General features: G+C 36.8%; 1 protein-coding gene across 1 annotated transcript in view; it reads right to left on the reverse strand.

Annotated features, from left to right (window-relative positions):
* THEMIS (thymocyte selection associated) overlaps positions 1-4,872 on the reverse strand; it is a 191,164-nt gene extending 186,292 nt beyond the window's left edge. The window contains exon 1 of the mRNA XM_055535590.1: positions 4,782-4,872. Within this exon, the coding sequence (XP_055391565.1) occupies positions 4,782-4,872 (91 nt within the window). The remainder of the gene's footprint in view (positions 1-4,781) is intronic.
* Between the last annotated feature and the right edge of the window lie 12,880 nt (positions 4,873-17,752).

Raw genomic sequence — 17,752 nt, forward strand, 5'->3', positions numbered from 1 at the left:
GTTGACTCATTGGAAAAGATTCTGACGCTGGGAGGGATTGGGGGCAGGAGGAGAAAGGGATGACAGAGGATGAGATGGCGGAATGGCGTCGCTGACTTGATGGACGTGAGTCTCAGTGAACTCCGGGAGTTGGTGATGGACAGGGAGGCCTGGCGTGCTGCAATTCATGGGGTTGCAAAGAGTCGGACACGACTGAGAGACTGAACTAAACTGAACTGAAACACCAGTTCTAGAATATTGTACTTAATGAAGGAATTTTAAACACATTTTGTTTATAATTCAGAATTCTCATTTTTTAACACAGTACTGGAGGCTCTGGACTATACTATCAAGATAAGGAAAAATGAACAGTTGCAAAACATATTAGGGAAGAGACACAACTCAATGTTTTCTAATGATATCAATATTTAGGAAAATCAGAGAAATAAAAAATAAATTGTTAGAATTAAAAAGTTCATCAGTAATATGTACTTACATTTCCACTTTAGTAGTAATCAGTGAGAACAGAGGAAATATGGTATCAGTCAATATAGCAATATAACACGTGCATGTGTCTGCATTCTAGGAACTAGCTTTAGAATACACAGGATCTCTACGGAGACATTTTTTTTAAATTCTGATACATGATCAGAAAGATGAATTTTTGGTTTGTTTGTTTTTTAATGAGAGATAAACTATGCTAATGGATGGAAAGACCTTACTATTTAAAAAATTGAAGTCATAATGAAAAAACATATCTACATTAGAAATCCCAGCTCAGAATGGCTTTTTTGAAATTTTACTAAATATTTAAATAAGAAATTACATCTAATTTATATAATATCTTTAGAAGAAGAAAAAAAGACTCTACCCAAGAAATTCTATAAGCTCAACATAACTCAATACAAAAACCTTGGTAGGATGTCATACAAGATTAAAATTATAAGCCAATTTCATACCCTAAAAGAAATACAAAAGTTCTTTAAAACTAATAAACCGAATTAAATGATATATAACCAAACTTATCTTATTCCACAAATAAATGACTTAAGATTTTTTAAAAAATCAATGTAAAAAAATCATATTATCATCACAAAAGTTATTTAAAAGTTATGACTTAAAAAAACTAGTAGAAAACTAGAAACTTCTTTAAATTAAAGCAAACATTATATTTAATGATAAATTATTAAAACTTTCTCTCTATGGTTGTGAGGTGAGTGAAACGATTAAATAATGAGTAAATCATTACTCTTATTTGATATTATACTATTGATAGAAACACTAGCTAATACTTAACTGAAGGAAAATAGAGTACAATCATTGGAAAGAATAAGAACCTATCAACATTTACAGAAAATGTAAATATGTATATAACAAATATAAAATAATATAAAGATATATTCTTAGAATTCAAACACACAAAGAAAAAATGAAAACTTCAAAAGATACCACTTATAATGGAATTTTAAAAATCAATCAGGTAACTAAGAATAAATCTGAAATAGAAGTGTAAGAACTTCACAAATAAAAATTATTAAATGTTATTGACAGAAGTGAAAAGATATCTATTCATATAACTAGACAGATAAACTAGGTTAATGGTTCAGAAGAAGACTTCATTTAAAAATCATGTCAATCCTTTATAAACCAATGAACTGCTAATAAAAAATTGGGAGAACTAGTTTCACAATACTAGTTCTCAAATTTGGCTTCATTTTTAATCATCAGGGAGATTTTTAAAAACCTGATACCTTATCACTTACAAATGAAATCCTAGTCTTTTCAGGAGAGAACCAGACTCTGAAAGTTGCTAAGAAAGTAAATTTTAAAAGTTCCCATCACAAGAAGAGAAAAACTGTAATTATGTGTGGTAATAAATGTTAACTTGATTTATAGTGGTGATCATTTTGCTATATGTACAAATAATGAATCATAATTTTGTACACTTGAAAATATATGATATTATATCTAAATTAATCTCAATTATCTTAAAAAGACTGATATCAAGTGTTATCAAGACTATGGATTAATTAGAACTCTCATGTTGTGCTGGTAGGAAGGTAAAGTAGTATAACTACTTAAGAAACTTGTTTTCCATTACCTACCCAAACTAAACATATGCATCCTGTGAGATGTGGCAATTCCACTCCTTTATATACACAATTGAATATTATACACGTGTGAACACACATAAATGTTTATGACAACGTTAACAGACATCTTCAAACTGGAAATAATTCAAATGCCTATTAGTAGTGGAATAGATAAATAAATTGCAATATATTCATCTACTGGAATATTACACACACTGGAATGAATAGCCTATATAGAACAGCATAGATTAATTTTACGAAGATAATGTTGAACATATATGCCAAACATAAAAGGATACTATTATAATGTTTCATTAATATACAGTTCATAAATGGGCAAAAGTCTGATAAGGGTTACTTCTTGGGAAAATGGTAGATAATGACTGAGAAAGAGCACAAGATGTAACTTCCAAAATACTTGTAATTTTCTATTTCTTGACCATGATGGTGGTTACATGAATATACTTAATTTGTGAAAATTCATCAAGATGTATGCTTTTTTCTCTTAAGTGAAGTATAACATAATAGTAAAGTATTAAAGGATGAAGATAGTCTGAACACATGGACACAGTCTGTTCTTTTGCAAGATTTAAAGCAAAAATTTCAATTCTTCCCAAGTTAATCTATAAAATCAACATACTCTAATACAAATTCCAGTTGGATTTTTAAAGTAATCAATTGATTTATTTAAAGACATGTTTGAAAGGACTGTGAATAGCTACAAAAGGAGCAAAGAGATTGGTTTATATATGAACTATGCTTATGCCAAAGCCATAGTTACAAAAACAATGCTTGAATACAATTGAGAAAACACAGACTAATGAACAGAAGAGATATTTAAGAGACAAACCAACCCAGTTATGAGCATATAACTTAAAGACAACAACACAAATCAGAGGGGAAATGATAGCTAGCTTAGTAAATGGTGCTGGAAAATTGCTGTTACTATATGGAAAAAAAACTAAAATTGGATTCCTCTGCACTTCATGGCATAGTTAAAATTTAAATATGAGATATAAAGCTGTAAAGTTGATTTAAAATAACATAGGAAAATATCTTTGTAAATGAAACATGAGGAAGAACTTCCTAATGCGAAATCTTAAAAGCACAAACCATGAGACCAAAAAAGTGACTTGGGGACAGCTTAGGGACAAAGATAGATTTCACAATAGTATATATATGGAAAAATATGGTCTGCTTCAAAATAATCAATTTACAAATGAATTAAACAAAATGGTCTATACTAAAACTGATGGCTGCCTACACCAATTCATTGCCTGTGCATGCATGCTCAGTCGCTCAGTCATATCCGACTCTTTGTGACCCCATGGACTGTAGTCCACCAGGTTTCTCTGTCCATGGGTAAGCATACTGGAGGGGGCTGCCATTTCCTATTCCAGGGGATCTTCCTGACTCAGGCATCAAACCCTGTCTGCCGCATCTCCTACACTGCAGGTGGATTCTTTACCACTGTGCCACCTGGGAAGCCCACATTCACTCATTCTATTCTGTTATAAATCATACAGTCTTAGTAAAAGTCACTCTGTACTACCTCAAGAGGTTAATTTAATCACTCCTATAAAGTGATTTTGTTTTATTTATTTACTTTTGGCTGCGCTGGGTCTTCATTGCTGCCTGCGGGATTTCTCTAGTTACGGTGATTGGGTGCTACTCTCTAGAAGCGGAGCAAGAGCTTCTCATTGTGGTGGCTTCTCGTTGTGGAGCACGGGCTCGCGAGCACTCTGGCGTCAGTAGCTGCAGCTCCCAGGCTCTCGAGCACAGACTCACAGGTGTGCACGTGTGTGTTTGTGTGTGTGTGAACTGGGTCTGACATTCATCAAACTTTTTTTATTTCATAATATCTAAAAAATTATTTTGTCTATAAATGGGAAAGATTTGCCTACCAACAGTTTTTTATCTTCCCGGTACTTTTTCTGGACTTAATTGTACTACTGGCTCAATTCTACCACCCTTGGAACCAGAAATATATATTTCCCCAGAAAATGACTCTGTCTTACATATATTCAAACCACTGCTTAAAGAAATTGAGGGTATGTATTGTATATGTTGTAAGTCTTAATGCTTTTTCTGAAGTAATACAGTTACACCAAAGCACACTAACTTATTCAACAGTCTTAGTTGAGCTCTGACTTTAGAACTCTGACATAGGTTCTATAAAAATTATCTTGTATTTAGTAAATGTGAACTTCTATACCTTTAAATATGAATGCCATTATTAAAGAAATTAGAAGTTAGACCACTACAGAAAGAAGGAGAGAAGCATTGATATAAGTAACATTTAGAAGTGGTTAGGATTTTGGTGAAATTTTCTTTCTAAATGCTGTGCTTTTAATAGTTCCAAAAAACTATATTTTATGTTCTAGAAACATAGATACAGATCACTTTTCACTTGAATTACAATCAATTTCAAAGGAAAGACAGGAATAATTCATGTTGAACTATTTAAAGCCCTACAAAAAGTTCAAGAAGCTTCACTCAATTCCTAGCCCCTATCCACACCAGAGTCTTATCCAGTTTCTCCCTTCTTCAACACTATTAAGTCTCAACAATTTCTCAATTACTTTCTCTGATAATGACCTTTCCTTTAAGAGAACTCATATATTCTGTTTAAAAATTTGCACTAAAATTCCTAACAGTATATTCTTTATAAGCATCTTCTAGCCAATCAAGAGATAGGAAGGTGCTTACCTTCAAAATAGAAGCCTGACTGGATTTCTAGGACCCTGGGGAGGGTCCTGAGGTCAAGGGAGTGGATGAATTCTTCCAGGGACAATGCCATTGCTTTGGTTTGGATCTTGTGCAGACCTGGTACTTACAGAAGCTTTTGGCTTCTGAGTGTCACTTGTCTGCAGCTACAGTCCCAGCTCATCATTCCTTTATCAGAGTGTCACACCGGAGCCTGCTTGGGGTGGAGTAACTCTATGTGGGGAGGGGAGTGAGAAGGGAGGAAAGAGGCAGGCAGGGGACAAAGGGTGTTACAGCTCTTTTTAGTTCTCATTGTGGCTTCATTTCCTTCTAACACTGAAGTAGAACAGGATGGAGGTGTGGTGAGCATGTCTGAACAGACACTGCCAAAAGAATGAGAACTGGCAAGTAGCTGTGTTCATCTGCTGCTGGTCCAGGTGTGCATCTTCAGCAGGGGCCAGGCTGTCTGAGGTCAGAGTTGTTAGTGGCTTGTCAACCAGGAAAGAACAGAAATTCAGGACTAGAGTATAATCTTTAAAAGGGCACTGTATCAATTCTTTATCTCTTCACTTCACTTCTAAAGTTTGGCTCAGTGCCTTATTTGCATATTCTCAGTGCTTTTATACAAAATTAGGTTACAAAGTGCTTTGTGTCAGCTCTTTTCAGAAATCTGATACTCTGGAGGGGGAGGATCAGAAACCCCTTTTTATTTTTCCACATTAAAAATTTTGCTGAATATTAAAGGAGAGTGGGGGAGGGGTACACTATGCAAAGTGATACAGTAAATCAATATGAATTTTCTAGTCACCACACTATAGTGAAAGTATCTAAATCTGTTGTTAGGAAATCTGAATTTCCTGGGGTTAGCTCTGCCTTTGACTTACCAGTGACATCAGCCTTATGTTCTCTGTCCCTGATTTGTCTCATTTATTTAATAGAGAAAACGTTAGAGCCTAATAAAGTGCACAGATTTCTTACAAGGCCAAAATTCTACAACTCTGATCGTGGGGTCCAATTTGAAATGGCGAGGGTTGGGAATGACCAAAGTCAAAGGAAGCAAAAGAAGCCTCATTAAAAACAAATCTCTAAAAAATCTTCTTCCTTCCTAGCCTTTGTATTTGATTGAGACAATATTTTAGAGCTAGAGTATACAATTCAAGGTGACGTTTTCCAAGTCTCTATAAAGGTGACTAAAAGAAGACTGGTTGATACAAACACAGCGAAAGAAACTAAGAAGCTGCATATTATACTTATAAATTGGACTCCATGTTCCCTGTCTAGAAATTGTTTTAGCCTTAAGCTGCAAAAAGCATAGCCAGACAGAGAGGGTCAGGTTGCGTTCATTATGTAAATAACCTAAGAAAATAAAAACAAGGCCTTATAAAACTCTTTTAACTCTTAAAATCATACTTGATATTTGCAATAGTCTGCCTGGCTTCAATTCTTTCTTTACAAAACTAAATTTTATAAGGTCATGTCAATAGTTTTTTCACCTGTAGCTTCTAAGTACTTTTTCATTTGCAGTTGTTGTTGTTGTTTTTTGCTCAAGATCCTCCTAAATTTGATCAGTCTGCCTTCTGCACCCCTTTTCCCAAGCTTAGGCCCTTCAATAGACTGCAAACACTGTTTACAGCTTGCTTCTCACATGGTTGAGTATCTGGAAAAGGCTGCTGTGGACTGCTCTTTGAAAATCATGTATTGGTTAGAAGTGGTACTATAGCAAATCTCGTTTGATATCTAACTTAAACTGGACTTCACTTGATTTTTTAAAAAATTTTCCCACATCAACTTTTTATCCTACTAGTCAACGAAGCCATTTCAAAGTATTATCAATCTTTTACAATAGTCTTTGCTTCTCCTGCTTTTGCCCTAGGAACAGATGAACCTCCTTTTCTGTTACATTCTCCTTCTTTTATATTCTCAGTCTTAGTTAATGATACTACCGGTGTCTCAGTTTATCAAGCCCGAAGGCTGCATCATGAGAGATGCCATGTCCCGCCTCCAAATCCCTCAAGCACTATAGGCAGCAATAATCAATATCACTCACCTTGTTCTTGCTCTATATTCTCCTCTACTACACCTTTAGTTCAGATCATTATCACTTCTGACACTTTAGGCAAAGAAATCCTGACATAAACAGCTGAGATAAAATTGACTATAAATAAGAATATTAAGAGAGTATTGAACCACCAGGTAGTAAAACAAATGCTTAAAGTTTAATAACTGAAACAGTAGATTACAGGTGTAATAAGAGCCTGATCAATGAGAATTCAGAAAAAAATCAAAGCATTGCCAAGTAAAGATGGTGCTTCATTACCCAGTTCTACAAGAACTGAGTCATTAGCCACCTTGGTTGCTGATATTCAACACATCCTGAAAGTTTAGGACAGAGATCAGGAATAAGGCACTCTGTGCTCTGGGAAAACTGGTAGAACAGGCCTTCAGATAATTAGATACTCTCTGGGGAAAATTTTAAGAACTCATTGTCTTGCATCTTCTCATTCATAGAAAAGCACTAAAATCATTAACTGAGATGCCTATTCTTCATGACTAGCAGCAACCCTCCTCTGAGATGCGTGCTTGATTGCACATACCCCTTCTCCAAAATCTACCCCCACAACCACTTCTCCAAAATCTCCACCCCACACCTCTTCTGATCAATTCTTCAGAGTTCTCTGAAAGGCTTCTCCTGGGTTACAGTTCTCAGTAAGTGCTCAAATAAAACTGAAACCCACAGCTCTCACATTTTGCATTTTTATTTTAGTCAACAGTATAAATAATAATTCTATATGAAAAAGATGAAATTTTAAAGCAGTAGGGGAAAAGTCCTTCAACAAATAATTTTAAATAATTTTTAAATAAAAATTTCTCAAAATTCCATGCAACAAAATTAATTGCAAGGAAAGTGTTTCCCTGGTGGCTCAGTGGTAAAGAATCCTTCTGCCAGTGCAAGAGACATGGGCTCAATCTCTGGGTCTGAAAGATCTCCTGGAGAAGGAAATGGCAATCTACTCTATTCTTTCCTGGGAAATCCCATGCACAGAGGAGCTTGACAGGCTACTGTCCATGGGGTTGCAAGAATCAGGCACAACTTAGTGACTAAACAGTAGCAAACCAAGAAGGAAAATGTCTGAAGAAGGTAAGGAGAGAATTATTTCTTAGCATCAATGGAAGTCTTAAAGGAAAAGACTAATAAATTTGACAACAGACGTATGAAACACTTCTATAAATAAAAAATGAGCTTTAAAAAATAGAAAAAATATTTTACATAAAGAATTAATGTCCTGGATCTATGAAGATCACTTATTATTCACACAAAATAAGAATATTTATGGACTTCTGCTTATGGCTGAGTTTGGAGTTGACCAACTCTTCTACCTAGGACAACTTGAGAAATGGATAGTTTTTCAAAATCTGTTTTAAGGAACAGGAGAGTCATCAGGGCAGTTGGGACTTAAGAGTCAAGATCTTGAAAGGCAGGGAAATACAAAGTGAGGGAAATCCAGTATTCTACACTTCTTTTCCCCTCAAGCCATTTGTGGATTAATAGTCAGCACCAAGAGAGACTGAAAAGCAAAGAAAATGTGCTAGTAAATGAGGAAAGAAACAGGGCTGAGTCTTAGCAGTTGCACATAGCTAGGGAGACAAAAATTGGAACTTGGGGCTAGCAAGGCATCTGTGCGTGCTAAGTCACTTCAGTCCTATCTGACTCTTTGTGACCTCAAGGACTGTAGTCCTCCAGGTTCCTCTCTCTATGGGATTCTCCAGGCAAGAATGTTGGAGTTGGTTGCCATGCCCTCCTCCAGGGGATCTTCCCAACTTAGGGATCGAACCCATGTCTCCTTCATGGTCTGCAGTGCAGATGGATTCTTTACCACTGAGCCACTGGGGAAGCTCAGCAAGGTAGCCAGGGAAACTCAAAGAAATGAGTTGTTCAGCGCCATGTTTCCCCTTCAAGCTATGGTCTATTCAAAAGCAGCACACGGTTGACTGTCTGAGAGAGTAGTTAGAAAGCTTCTTCTGTAAGAAGCTGCAGAAGCCAGAAGTGCTTTTCAGAATCTCATAGAGACGGGAAAGCAGGGCCTGCCAAGGAGGAGGAAGGAGCTCTAGTAAATATCCCTTGCCTTCAGAAGGATCCCTGAAGACTGCTCCCTAAAAGACAGTGTTGACTGTAAACAAAATAGGCCTCACAAAAATTGAAGATCAGACTAAATTTCATTCAATCCCTGACTGGATTAAGGTAAACTGCCCATTTTAGTTGCATATGAAAGCTTTCTTAGGAGAAAAACAACCAGAACTCCAGAATTTCTTAAATTTTTTCAAGATAACATCTAGGGAAGGAGAGAAAGAAGGGAAGAAGGAAAGTGAAGGAAGGAAGGAGAGAGAAAATAAGGATGCCAGAAAACAGGACAAAGAAAAAAAGAAGAGGCCATTAAAACAAACCCATGGGAGTCTTAGATATAGGAATTATTGGGTGTACAATTTTAAATAATTTCTGTTAATATGTTCAAAACTTTAAGATAAGAAGGAGAATTTCTGAAGATAATTGCCATTTATAAAAGCTATTCAATGAACATTCTAGAGTTAAAAATGCAATATAACTAAAATTAAGAATTCAACAGTGATTTAACAGCAGTGTGGACATATAGTAAGAGAAAATTGTTGAACTGGAAATAGGGGGTGTAGAAAATATCTACACTATCTTTGGTGAAGATTGCTCAGTCGTGTCCAACTCTTTGAGACCCCATGGACTGTAGTCTACCAGGTTCCTCTGTCCATGGGATTTTCCAGGCAATAATACTGGAGCGATTGCAATTCAGAGAGATATAAAAAAGGAACTATTAAGAATAGGATATAAGGGATAGTTCAGCCATATTGAAAAGGTTTTTACTTATGTGTAAACTGAGTCAATATGTGAACTGTGAACTTCCCGATGTTCAAGCTGGTTTTAGAAAAGGCAGAAGAACCAGAGATCAAATTGCCAACATCCGCTGGATCATGGAAAAAGCAAGAGAGTTCCAGAAAAACATCTATTTCTGCTTTATTGGCTATGCCAAAGCCTTTGACTGTGTGGATCACAATAAACTGTGGAAAATTCTGAAAGAGATGGGAATACCAGAACACCTGATCTGCCTCTTGAGAAATTTGTATGCAGATCAGGAAGCAACAGTTAGAACTGGACAAGGAACAACAGACAGGTTCCAAATAGGAAAAGGAGTTCGTCAAGGCTGTATATTGTCACCCTGCTTATTTAACTTAAATGCAGAGTACATAATGAGAAACGCTGGGCTGGAAGAAGCACAAGCTGGAATCAAGATTGCCGGGAGAAATATCAATAACCTCATATATGCAGATGACACCACCCTTATGGCAGAAAGTGAAGAGGAACTAAAAAGCCTCTTGATGAAAGTGAAAGTGGAGAGTGAAAAAGTTGGCTTAAAGCTCAACATTCAGAAAACGAAGATCATGGCATCCGGTCCCATCACTTCATGGGAAATAGATGGGGAAACAGTGTCAGACTTTATTTTTCTGGGCTCCAAAATCACTACAGATGGTGACTGCAGCCATGAAATTAAAAGACGCTTACTCCTTAGAAGGAAAGTTATGACCAACCTAGATAGCATATTCAAAAGCAGAGACATTACTTTGCCAAGAAAGGTCCGTCTAGCCAAGGCTATGGTTTTTCCTGTGGTCATGTATGGATGTGAGAGTTGAACTGTGAAGAAGGCTGAGCGCCAAAGAATTGATGCTTTTGAACTGTGGTGTTGGAGAAGACTCTTGAGAGTCCCTTGGACTGCAAGGAGATCCAACCAGTCCATTCTGAAGGAGATCAGCCCTGGGTGTTCTTTGGAAGGAATGATGCTAAAGCTGAAACTCCAGTACTTTGGCCACCTCATGGGAAGAGTTGACTTATTGGAAAAGACTCTGATGCTGGGAGGGATTGGGGGCAGGAGGAGAAGGGGAAGACAGAGGATGAGATGGCTGGATGGCATCACTGACTTGATGGACGTGAGTCTGAGTGAACTCCAGGAGTTGGTGATGGACAGGGAAGCCTGGTGTGCTTTGATTCATGGGGTCGCAAAGAGTCGGACACGACTGAGCGACTGATCTGATCTGATCTGAAACTGAATCATAACATAAAAGAAGAAAGAGAATAGAGGGAAAAGCAACATTTCAAGAAACAGTGGTTGAAGATTCTCCAAAGCTAAAAAAGACTTGATACTTAAAGAATTGCCAAGAATACCAAAGAGGATAAATACAAAGAAAAACATACCAAAGAACAACATATTAAAACATTTAAAAACCAAAGTCAGAGAGAATATCTTAAATGCAATACATGGGGAAAAAATCATCATCTTCAGAGTATTAGCAGTAAGACAAAAACTGACTTATTAACAAAAACCAATAAAGCCAGAATACACAGAACCATTAAAATCCTGAGAAAATAACTACCAATTTAAAATTCCACTTCCAGAGAAACTAATCTACAAAAGTTAAAGGAAATATTTTCAGACAAAAAAAAAAGTTTGTCTTTAGTATACCTGCACTAAAACAAATACTAAAGGGTGCTTTTCAGACAAAAAAAATGATCTCAGACCAAAAACCAAAAATACAAGGAGGAATGAAGAGGGCAAATACATGGGTTAACTGAATAAATGTTGACTGTACGAAACAATAATTTTAATGATTTAAAAATTTTAAATATATGCAAACTATTTATAGCTAAATGATAATACAAAAAAAAAGGATAATACTAATACTAGTATCTAAAGATACTAGTAAATGAATTTAAATGTTCCAAGTTTCTGGCCTTCTAGAGAAGTTGTAAAAGTACTTGTTAGCATTGGACTGAAATAAGGATGCGTTATAACTTCTAGGAAAACCACTAAAACACAATAAGTGGAATAATCAAATTATTTTTTTATTAACCTAGAAAAAAAGGTAAGCAAGGAAACAAAAAGAACCCTAAAATAGCTGGCAAATAATAAGATAGTAGCAATAAACTCAACTATATTGTTTATTGAATTAATTTGAATTAATAAAAAATTAAATATTAGCTAATAATCTGAGTAATAAACTAATATTGGCAAAATGTATTTTGAAAATATATATTACTTAAAAAAATATACTTTAAGTACACGGAAAATCTAAAGCCAAAGGGGTGGAAAAATCTACAAGACAATATTAAATGAAAGAAAGCTCAGGAAACTACACCTATATCAGATAATGTAGATTTAAGCACAAAAACCATTATTAGACATAAAAAGTACTTAATAATGAAAAAGTGATCAACTCACAAGGAAGATGTCAGCCCTAAATCTGTAATGAACCCAATAACACAGCTTCAAAGTAGCTAAAGAAAAATTAACTAAATGATGACAAAGAATCCACCCTCAGAGTAAGAAACATTTACACATACGTTCAACAGCTGTTAGAACCACCAAATATTTAACTCATGAAATCCACATTGCTGATGATACTTACTCACATATACTGAAAACTGATTTGATCTATCCTGAAATATAACTTTATATTTAAATCAGTTTTATCTAGTATAATCAGATACAACCAAAGATTTATTTGTACCATCCACTGAAGCACTTACTATTTTTAATGGCCAAAAATGGGAGAAAAAAAAATAATGGAGAAGTATTCTGTTGACAGAATGCTGGATTTGTTTACTATGAGGTAAGTGTATCATGGGCCATGGCAACCCATTGCCAATTCCATAAGGAATTTTAGCCAAGTTTCTGATGGAAAAATGGTCTTCTACCAGAAGCCCAAGCCTCAGAACAGTAATGCACAAGGTCAGAATTGTTCATTTTCCTACTGAAGAAAATTCTAATGTCTCTTGCCCAATCCTCCCCCTAGCAACAGAAGAATAATTTTATACTAATCTTTAGCCCTTTTTTCTCCAATTATTTAGTTTGTTTTCTCTAGGGCATCACAGGACATGGAAATGCAGGGACTAAAACCATTCCCCACAGCAATCCTGTGGAAACAATAGCAGAAGTCACCCAGGGGCCCCTTTAATGAGACAGGTAAGAGCTCTGGGACCACAATTAGGTAGGGCCTATGAGCAGTGGAAACAGTGTCAGACTTTATTTTGGGGGGGCTCCAAAATCACTACAGATGGTGACTGCAGCCATGAAATTAAAAGACACTTACACCTTGGAAAAAAAGTTATGACCAACCTAGATAGCATATTCAAAAGCAGAGACATTACTTGGCCAACAAAGGTCCGTCTAGTCAAGGCTATGGTTTTTCCCGTGGTCATGTATGGATGTGAGAGTTGGACTGTGAAGAAGGCTGAGTGCCGAAGAATTGATGCTTTTGAACTGTGGTGTTGGAGAAGACTCTTGAGAGTCCCTTGAACTGCAAGGAGATCCAACCAGTCCATTCTGAAGGAGATCAGCCCTGAGATTCTTTGGAAGGAATGATGCTAAAGCTGAAACTCCAGTACTTTGGCCACCTCATGGGAAGAGTTGACTCATTGGAAAAGACTCCGATGCTGGGAGGGATTGGGGGCAGGAAGAGAAGGGGACAACAGGATGAGATGGCTGGATGGCATCACTGACTCGATGGATGTGAGTCTGAGTGAACTCCGGGAGTTGGTGATGGACAGGGAGGCCTGGTGTGCTGCAGTTCATGGGGTCGAAAAGAGTCGGACACGACTGAGCAACTGAACTGAACTCAACTGATGAGCCCTTTGTCAGCCTGAAGAAATTATGAAAGACAGACAGCCCTTGATCTTCCCAATAAAGATTTTTTTCGTTTACATCTCTCAGGGGGGCATTTGAGGCAGGAGGTAGATGCCCCCCACACCCCAGGGTAAAGTGATTGGAGATTCATTCCATGTGGACTGAAACTCGAAGACAAGAACAGCAGGACAATTAAGGCAGGAGTCTGGGCCCTGCGCAGACCACTATTTCTCATTCTCAAAGTCAAGAGACCTCCCTGACTACACATGTGCAGAGAGGCTCCATGCAGTTCAAAGGGGGAGTGATGTCAAGGAATGCTCTACCCATAAGCCTTTTGGGTAGAATCCATCTTTGCTAAGAGTTGTGTGAGCACACATGAGAGAACCCTGAGATGTACCAAATATGGACTGTGAACCAGGCAAATGAAAATGATTGGCCAAAGGAAACTTGGAAGAAATGCTCCATGAAAGCAATTCAAACCACCACAAGTGCGTGCTCAGAGACTGTCTCTCCGAGTCTCCCTGTGTGTCTATCACATGTACTGTTCTCTTTTTCCTCCTAATAAATACCTTACTTGCTTCAGTAAAAAAAAAAAAAAAAAAAAATGGAGAAATATTTACATCAATTATCCACATGATTACACTATGCCACTACAAAAAATTTTTTCAAAGAAAACTCTGTTATGAAAAATGCTAACTATATTAAAAATTGAGGAGAGAGGAGAGCAGCATAGAAAAAATATAGATTAGGTACCAAATTTTATATTCCTAATGTGTATGAGTGTGTGTTTTTATTTTAATTTTTAGAGTGTGTGTTTTTAGAAGAAAAAAAATTAAAGATCAAAGTCAATGAACGACAAAAGATGTTTTTCCTCTTGACAGATTTTTTTTTTTAATTCTGTGGTTTTTATCACCTTCTTTGCACAGTTTTCACCGAAGCCACATATTGCCCTGTTCCTCTTTATTATATCCTGTGGATTTTTTTTTTTTATTCCTTATCTTACCTTCATATTCACAGTTATGCCCTTTTCCTAAATACTCTTTTTTGGCTTTCCTCATTTTTCTATTTTTCTACCTTCCACATCTTGGTGTTTTGCTCTCACTCAGAACATCTGTCTTGAGTATTCAAATGCAAATTTTAAGTGTTACATCTCCAGCCAGTTTTTGTCAGGAAAGAAAATAAGCCCAAAGGTACTGGTTTTTCAATATTTTCAAGAAAAATTTAAGATAATGCTTTTTTTGTGTGAAATACCTTTATATATCTGCAACTAATATTCATTTTTAAAAATGATGGCCACATTATTATTTTTATGAATTACCTGATCTATACTAAATATCCTCAGAAAAGGTAATGCTAGCCAAAAATAAATAGATCAAACGGTTTCCCATTATGACCTTTGATGCTTTGATCTGTACTGGTATAGTAATGGCTTCTAAATTTGTGTCTCTGTCCTCAAATTCTGAGATTCAGATCTATATAAAACCTTTTGGATAATTTTCAAACCTTAAATTAAACATGCCCCAAATTGAATGTTTTTGCTGTCCCCATTTCCACCCCACCCCCATTCACAATCTGTCTCCTCTTTCTATATTTTCTATCTCAGTAAATAACACCACCCTCCATCCAACTCTCCAAGCCAAAATCCTAGGTCTTATTAGTAATACTTTCCTCTCTGCCATCCGCTCAACCAAATGATTACTGAGGGAATCCAGGTCTACTGTTGGGACATTTCTCAAGTCTGCTACCTCTCCCCAAGCTTACTGAGCCTATGTGATGAAGGCCACCACCAACCCCCTCCAATATTAAGGTAAAAGCTCTCAGACTATCAAATGTTTAAAACCTCCTTCCTCACTGTTAGTGTAGTGTTAGTCGCTTAGTCATGTCTGACTCTTTGGGATCCCATGGACTGTGACTCCATTCGACTAATATGAGCTTTCCAGGTGGCACAGTACTAAAGAATCTGCCTGCCAAGCAGGACCCAGGGGTTCAATCCCTGGGTCAGGAAGATCCTCTGGAAAAGGGAATGTTAACCCAACTCCAGCATTCTTGCCTAGAGAATTCCATGGACAGAGGAGTTTGGTGGGCTACAGTCCATGGAGTTGCAAAGAGTCAGACATGAGTGTGTGACTAACACACACACACACACAGTCATTCTAAAGTATGAATCTGACTAGGTCATTCTCCTTATTAAAACTCTTTTGGAAGCTTAGTCTGTAGTGGTTATTATCTCCCCTGCAATAAATAAATTGCAAGCTATAGGAACTCATACAGTTTGTTCCACAGAACATGTGGCCAAAACTGACCCCTTTATAGACAAAGCATCCTGTGCTTGGTTTTGGTCCTTTACTTTTAGGAAAAGAACGAATAAATACTTGTGACTGAAAGCTTTTGTCCTTGGGTAAGGCCTCCCTGGTGGCTAATTAGTAAAGAATCGCTTAGTCAGAAAGATCCCCTGGAGAAGGAACTGGCAACTCACTCCAGTATTCTTGCCTGGGAAATCCCGTAGACAGAGTCTGGTAGGCTATGGTCCATGGGGTCGCAAAAGAGTTGGGCATAATTTAGTAACTAAACAACAACAACAATAAGCAGAAATGTCTAATGGCATTTCTCCTAGAAAGATTCATTTCATTTATTCCTACTTTTTAAGGAAACTCCATACTGTTTCCTTTGAAATTCCACTCCAAACTCCATAGTGGTTGTATCAATTTACAATCCCACCAACAGTGCAAAAGGGTTCCCTTTTTTCAAAACCCTCTCCAGCATTTATTATTTTTAGATTGTTTTAATAATGGCCATTTCTGACTGGTGTGACATGATATCTCATTGTAGTTTTGATCTGCATTTCTCTAATAAAGAGTGATGTTGAGCACCTTTTCATGTGTTTATTAGCCATCTGTATGTCATCTTTGGAGAAATGTCTGTTTAGGTCTTTATTCCACTTTTTGAATGGTTTGTTTGTTTTTCTGGTATTGATTTGTATAAGCCACTTGTATATTTTTGAAATTAATCCTTTGTCAGTTGTTTCATTTGCCATTATTTTTTCCCATTCTGAGGGTTGTCTTTTTACCTTGTCTATAGTTTCCTTTGCTGTGCAAAAGCTTTTACATTTAATTAATTGTTTATTTTTGCTTTTATTTCCATTACTCTAGGAGGTAAGTCATAGAGGTTCTTGCTGTAATTTATGACATAGAGTGTTCTGCCTATGTTTTCCTCTAAGAGTTTTATAGTTTCTGGTCTTATGTTTAGATCTTTAATCCATTTTGAGTTTATTTTTGTGTATGGTGTTAGGAAGTGTTTTAATTTCATTCTTTTACACAGGGGCTTCCCTGGTGGCTCAGATGGTAAAGAATCTGCCTGCAATACAGGAGACCTGGATTCAATCCCTGGGTTTGGAATATCTCCTGGAGAAGGAAATAGCAACCCACTCCAATATTCTGGCCTGGGGAATCCCATGGACAGAGGAGCCTGGCTGGCTACACTCTCTGGAGCTGCAAAGAGTTGGACACAACTGAGTGCCTAACACTTTCACTTTCATGGTGTTAGGAAGTGTTCTAATTCCATTCTTTTATATGTAGCTGTCCAGTTTTCCCTGAAGCATTAACTGAAGAGACTATCTTTGCCCCCATTATATATCCTTGCCTTCTTTGTAAAAAAATAAGGTACTTTTAGGTGCATGGGTTTATCTCTGGGCTTTGTATCTTGTTCCATTGGCCATATTTCTGTTTTTGTGCCAGTACCATACTGTCTTGATGACTATAGCTTTGCAGTATAATCTAAAGTCAGGAAGTTTAATTCCTCCAACTCCATTCTTCTTTGTCAAGATTGCTTTGACTATTCAGAGTCTTTTGTGTTTCCATATGAATTGTGAGATTTTTTTTTTTGTCCTGCTGCTAAGAGTCAAACACGACTGAACAACTTCACCTTCACTTTTCATTTTCATGCATTGGAGAAGGAAATGGCAACCCACTCCAGTGTTCTTGCCTGGAGAATCCCAGGGACGGCAGAGCCTTGTAGGCTGCCGTCTATGGGGTCACACAGAGTCGGACACGACTAAAGCAACTTAGCAGAAGCAGCAGCAGCACTGAATCTGTAGATTATATTTGGTAGTATAGTCAGTTTCACAATATTGATTCTTCCAACCCAGGAACATCTGGGATGGAATATCTCTGCATTTGTTCATGTAGTCTTTGAAATCACCATATGACCCAGCAATCGCACTACTAAACATATAGCCTGAGGAAACCAAATTTGAAAAAGACACATGTAACCCAA

This window comes from Bubalus kerabau, chromosome 9, assembly GCF_029407905.1.
Source record: "Bubalus kerabau isolate K-KA32 ecotype Philippines breed swamp buffalo chromosome 9, PCC_UOA_SB_1v2, whole genome shotgun sequence".
NCBI classification, from domain to species: Eukaryota; Metazoa; Chordata; class Mammalia; order Artiodactyla; family Bovidae; genus Bubalus; species Bubalus kerabau.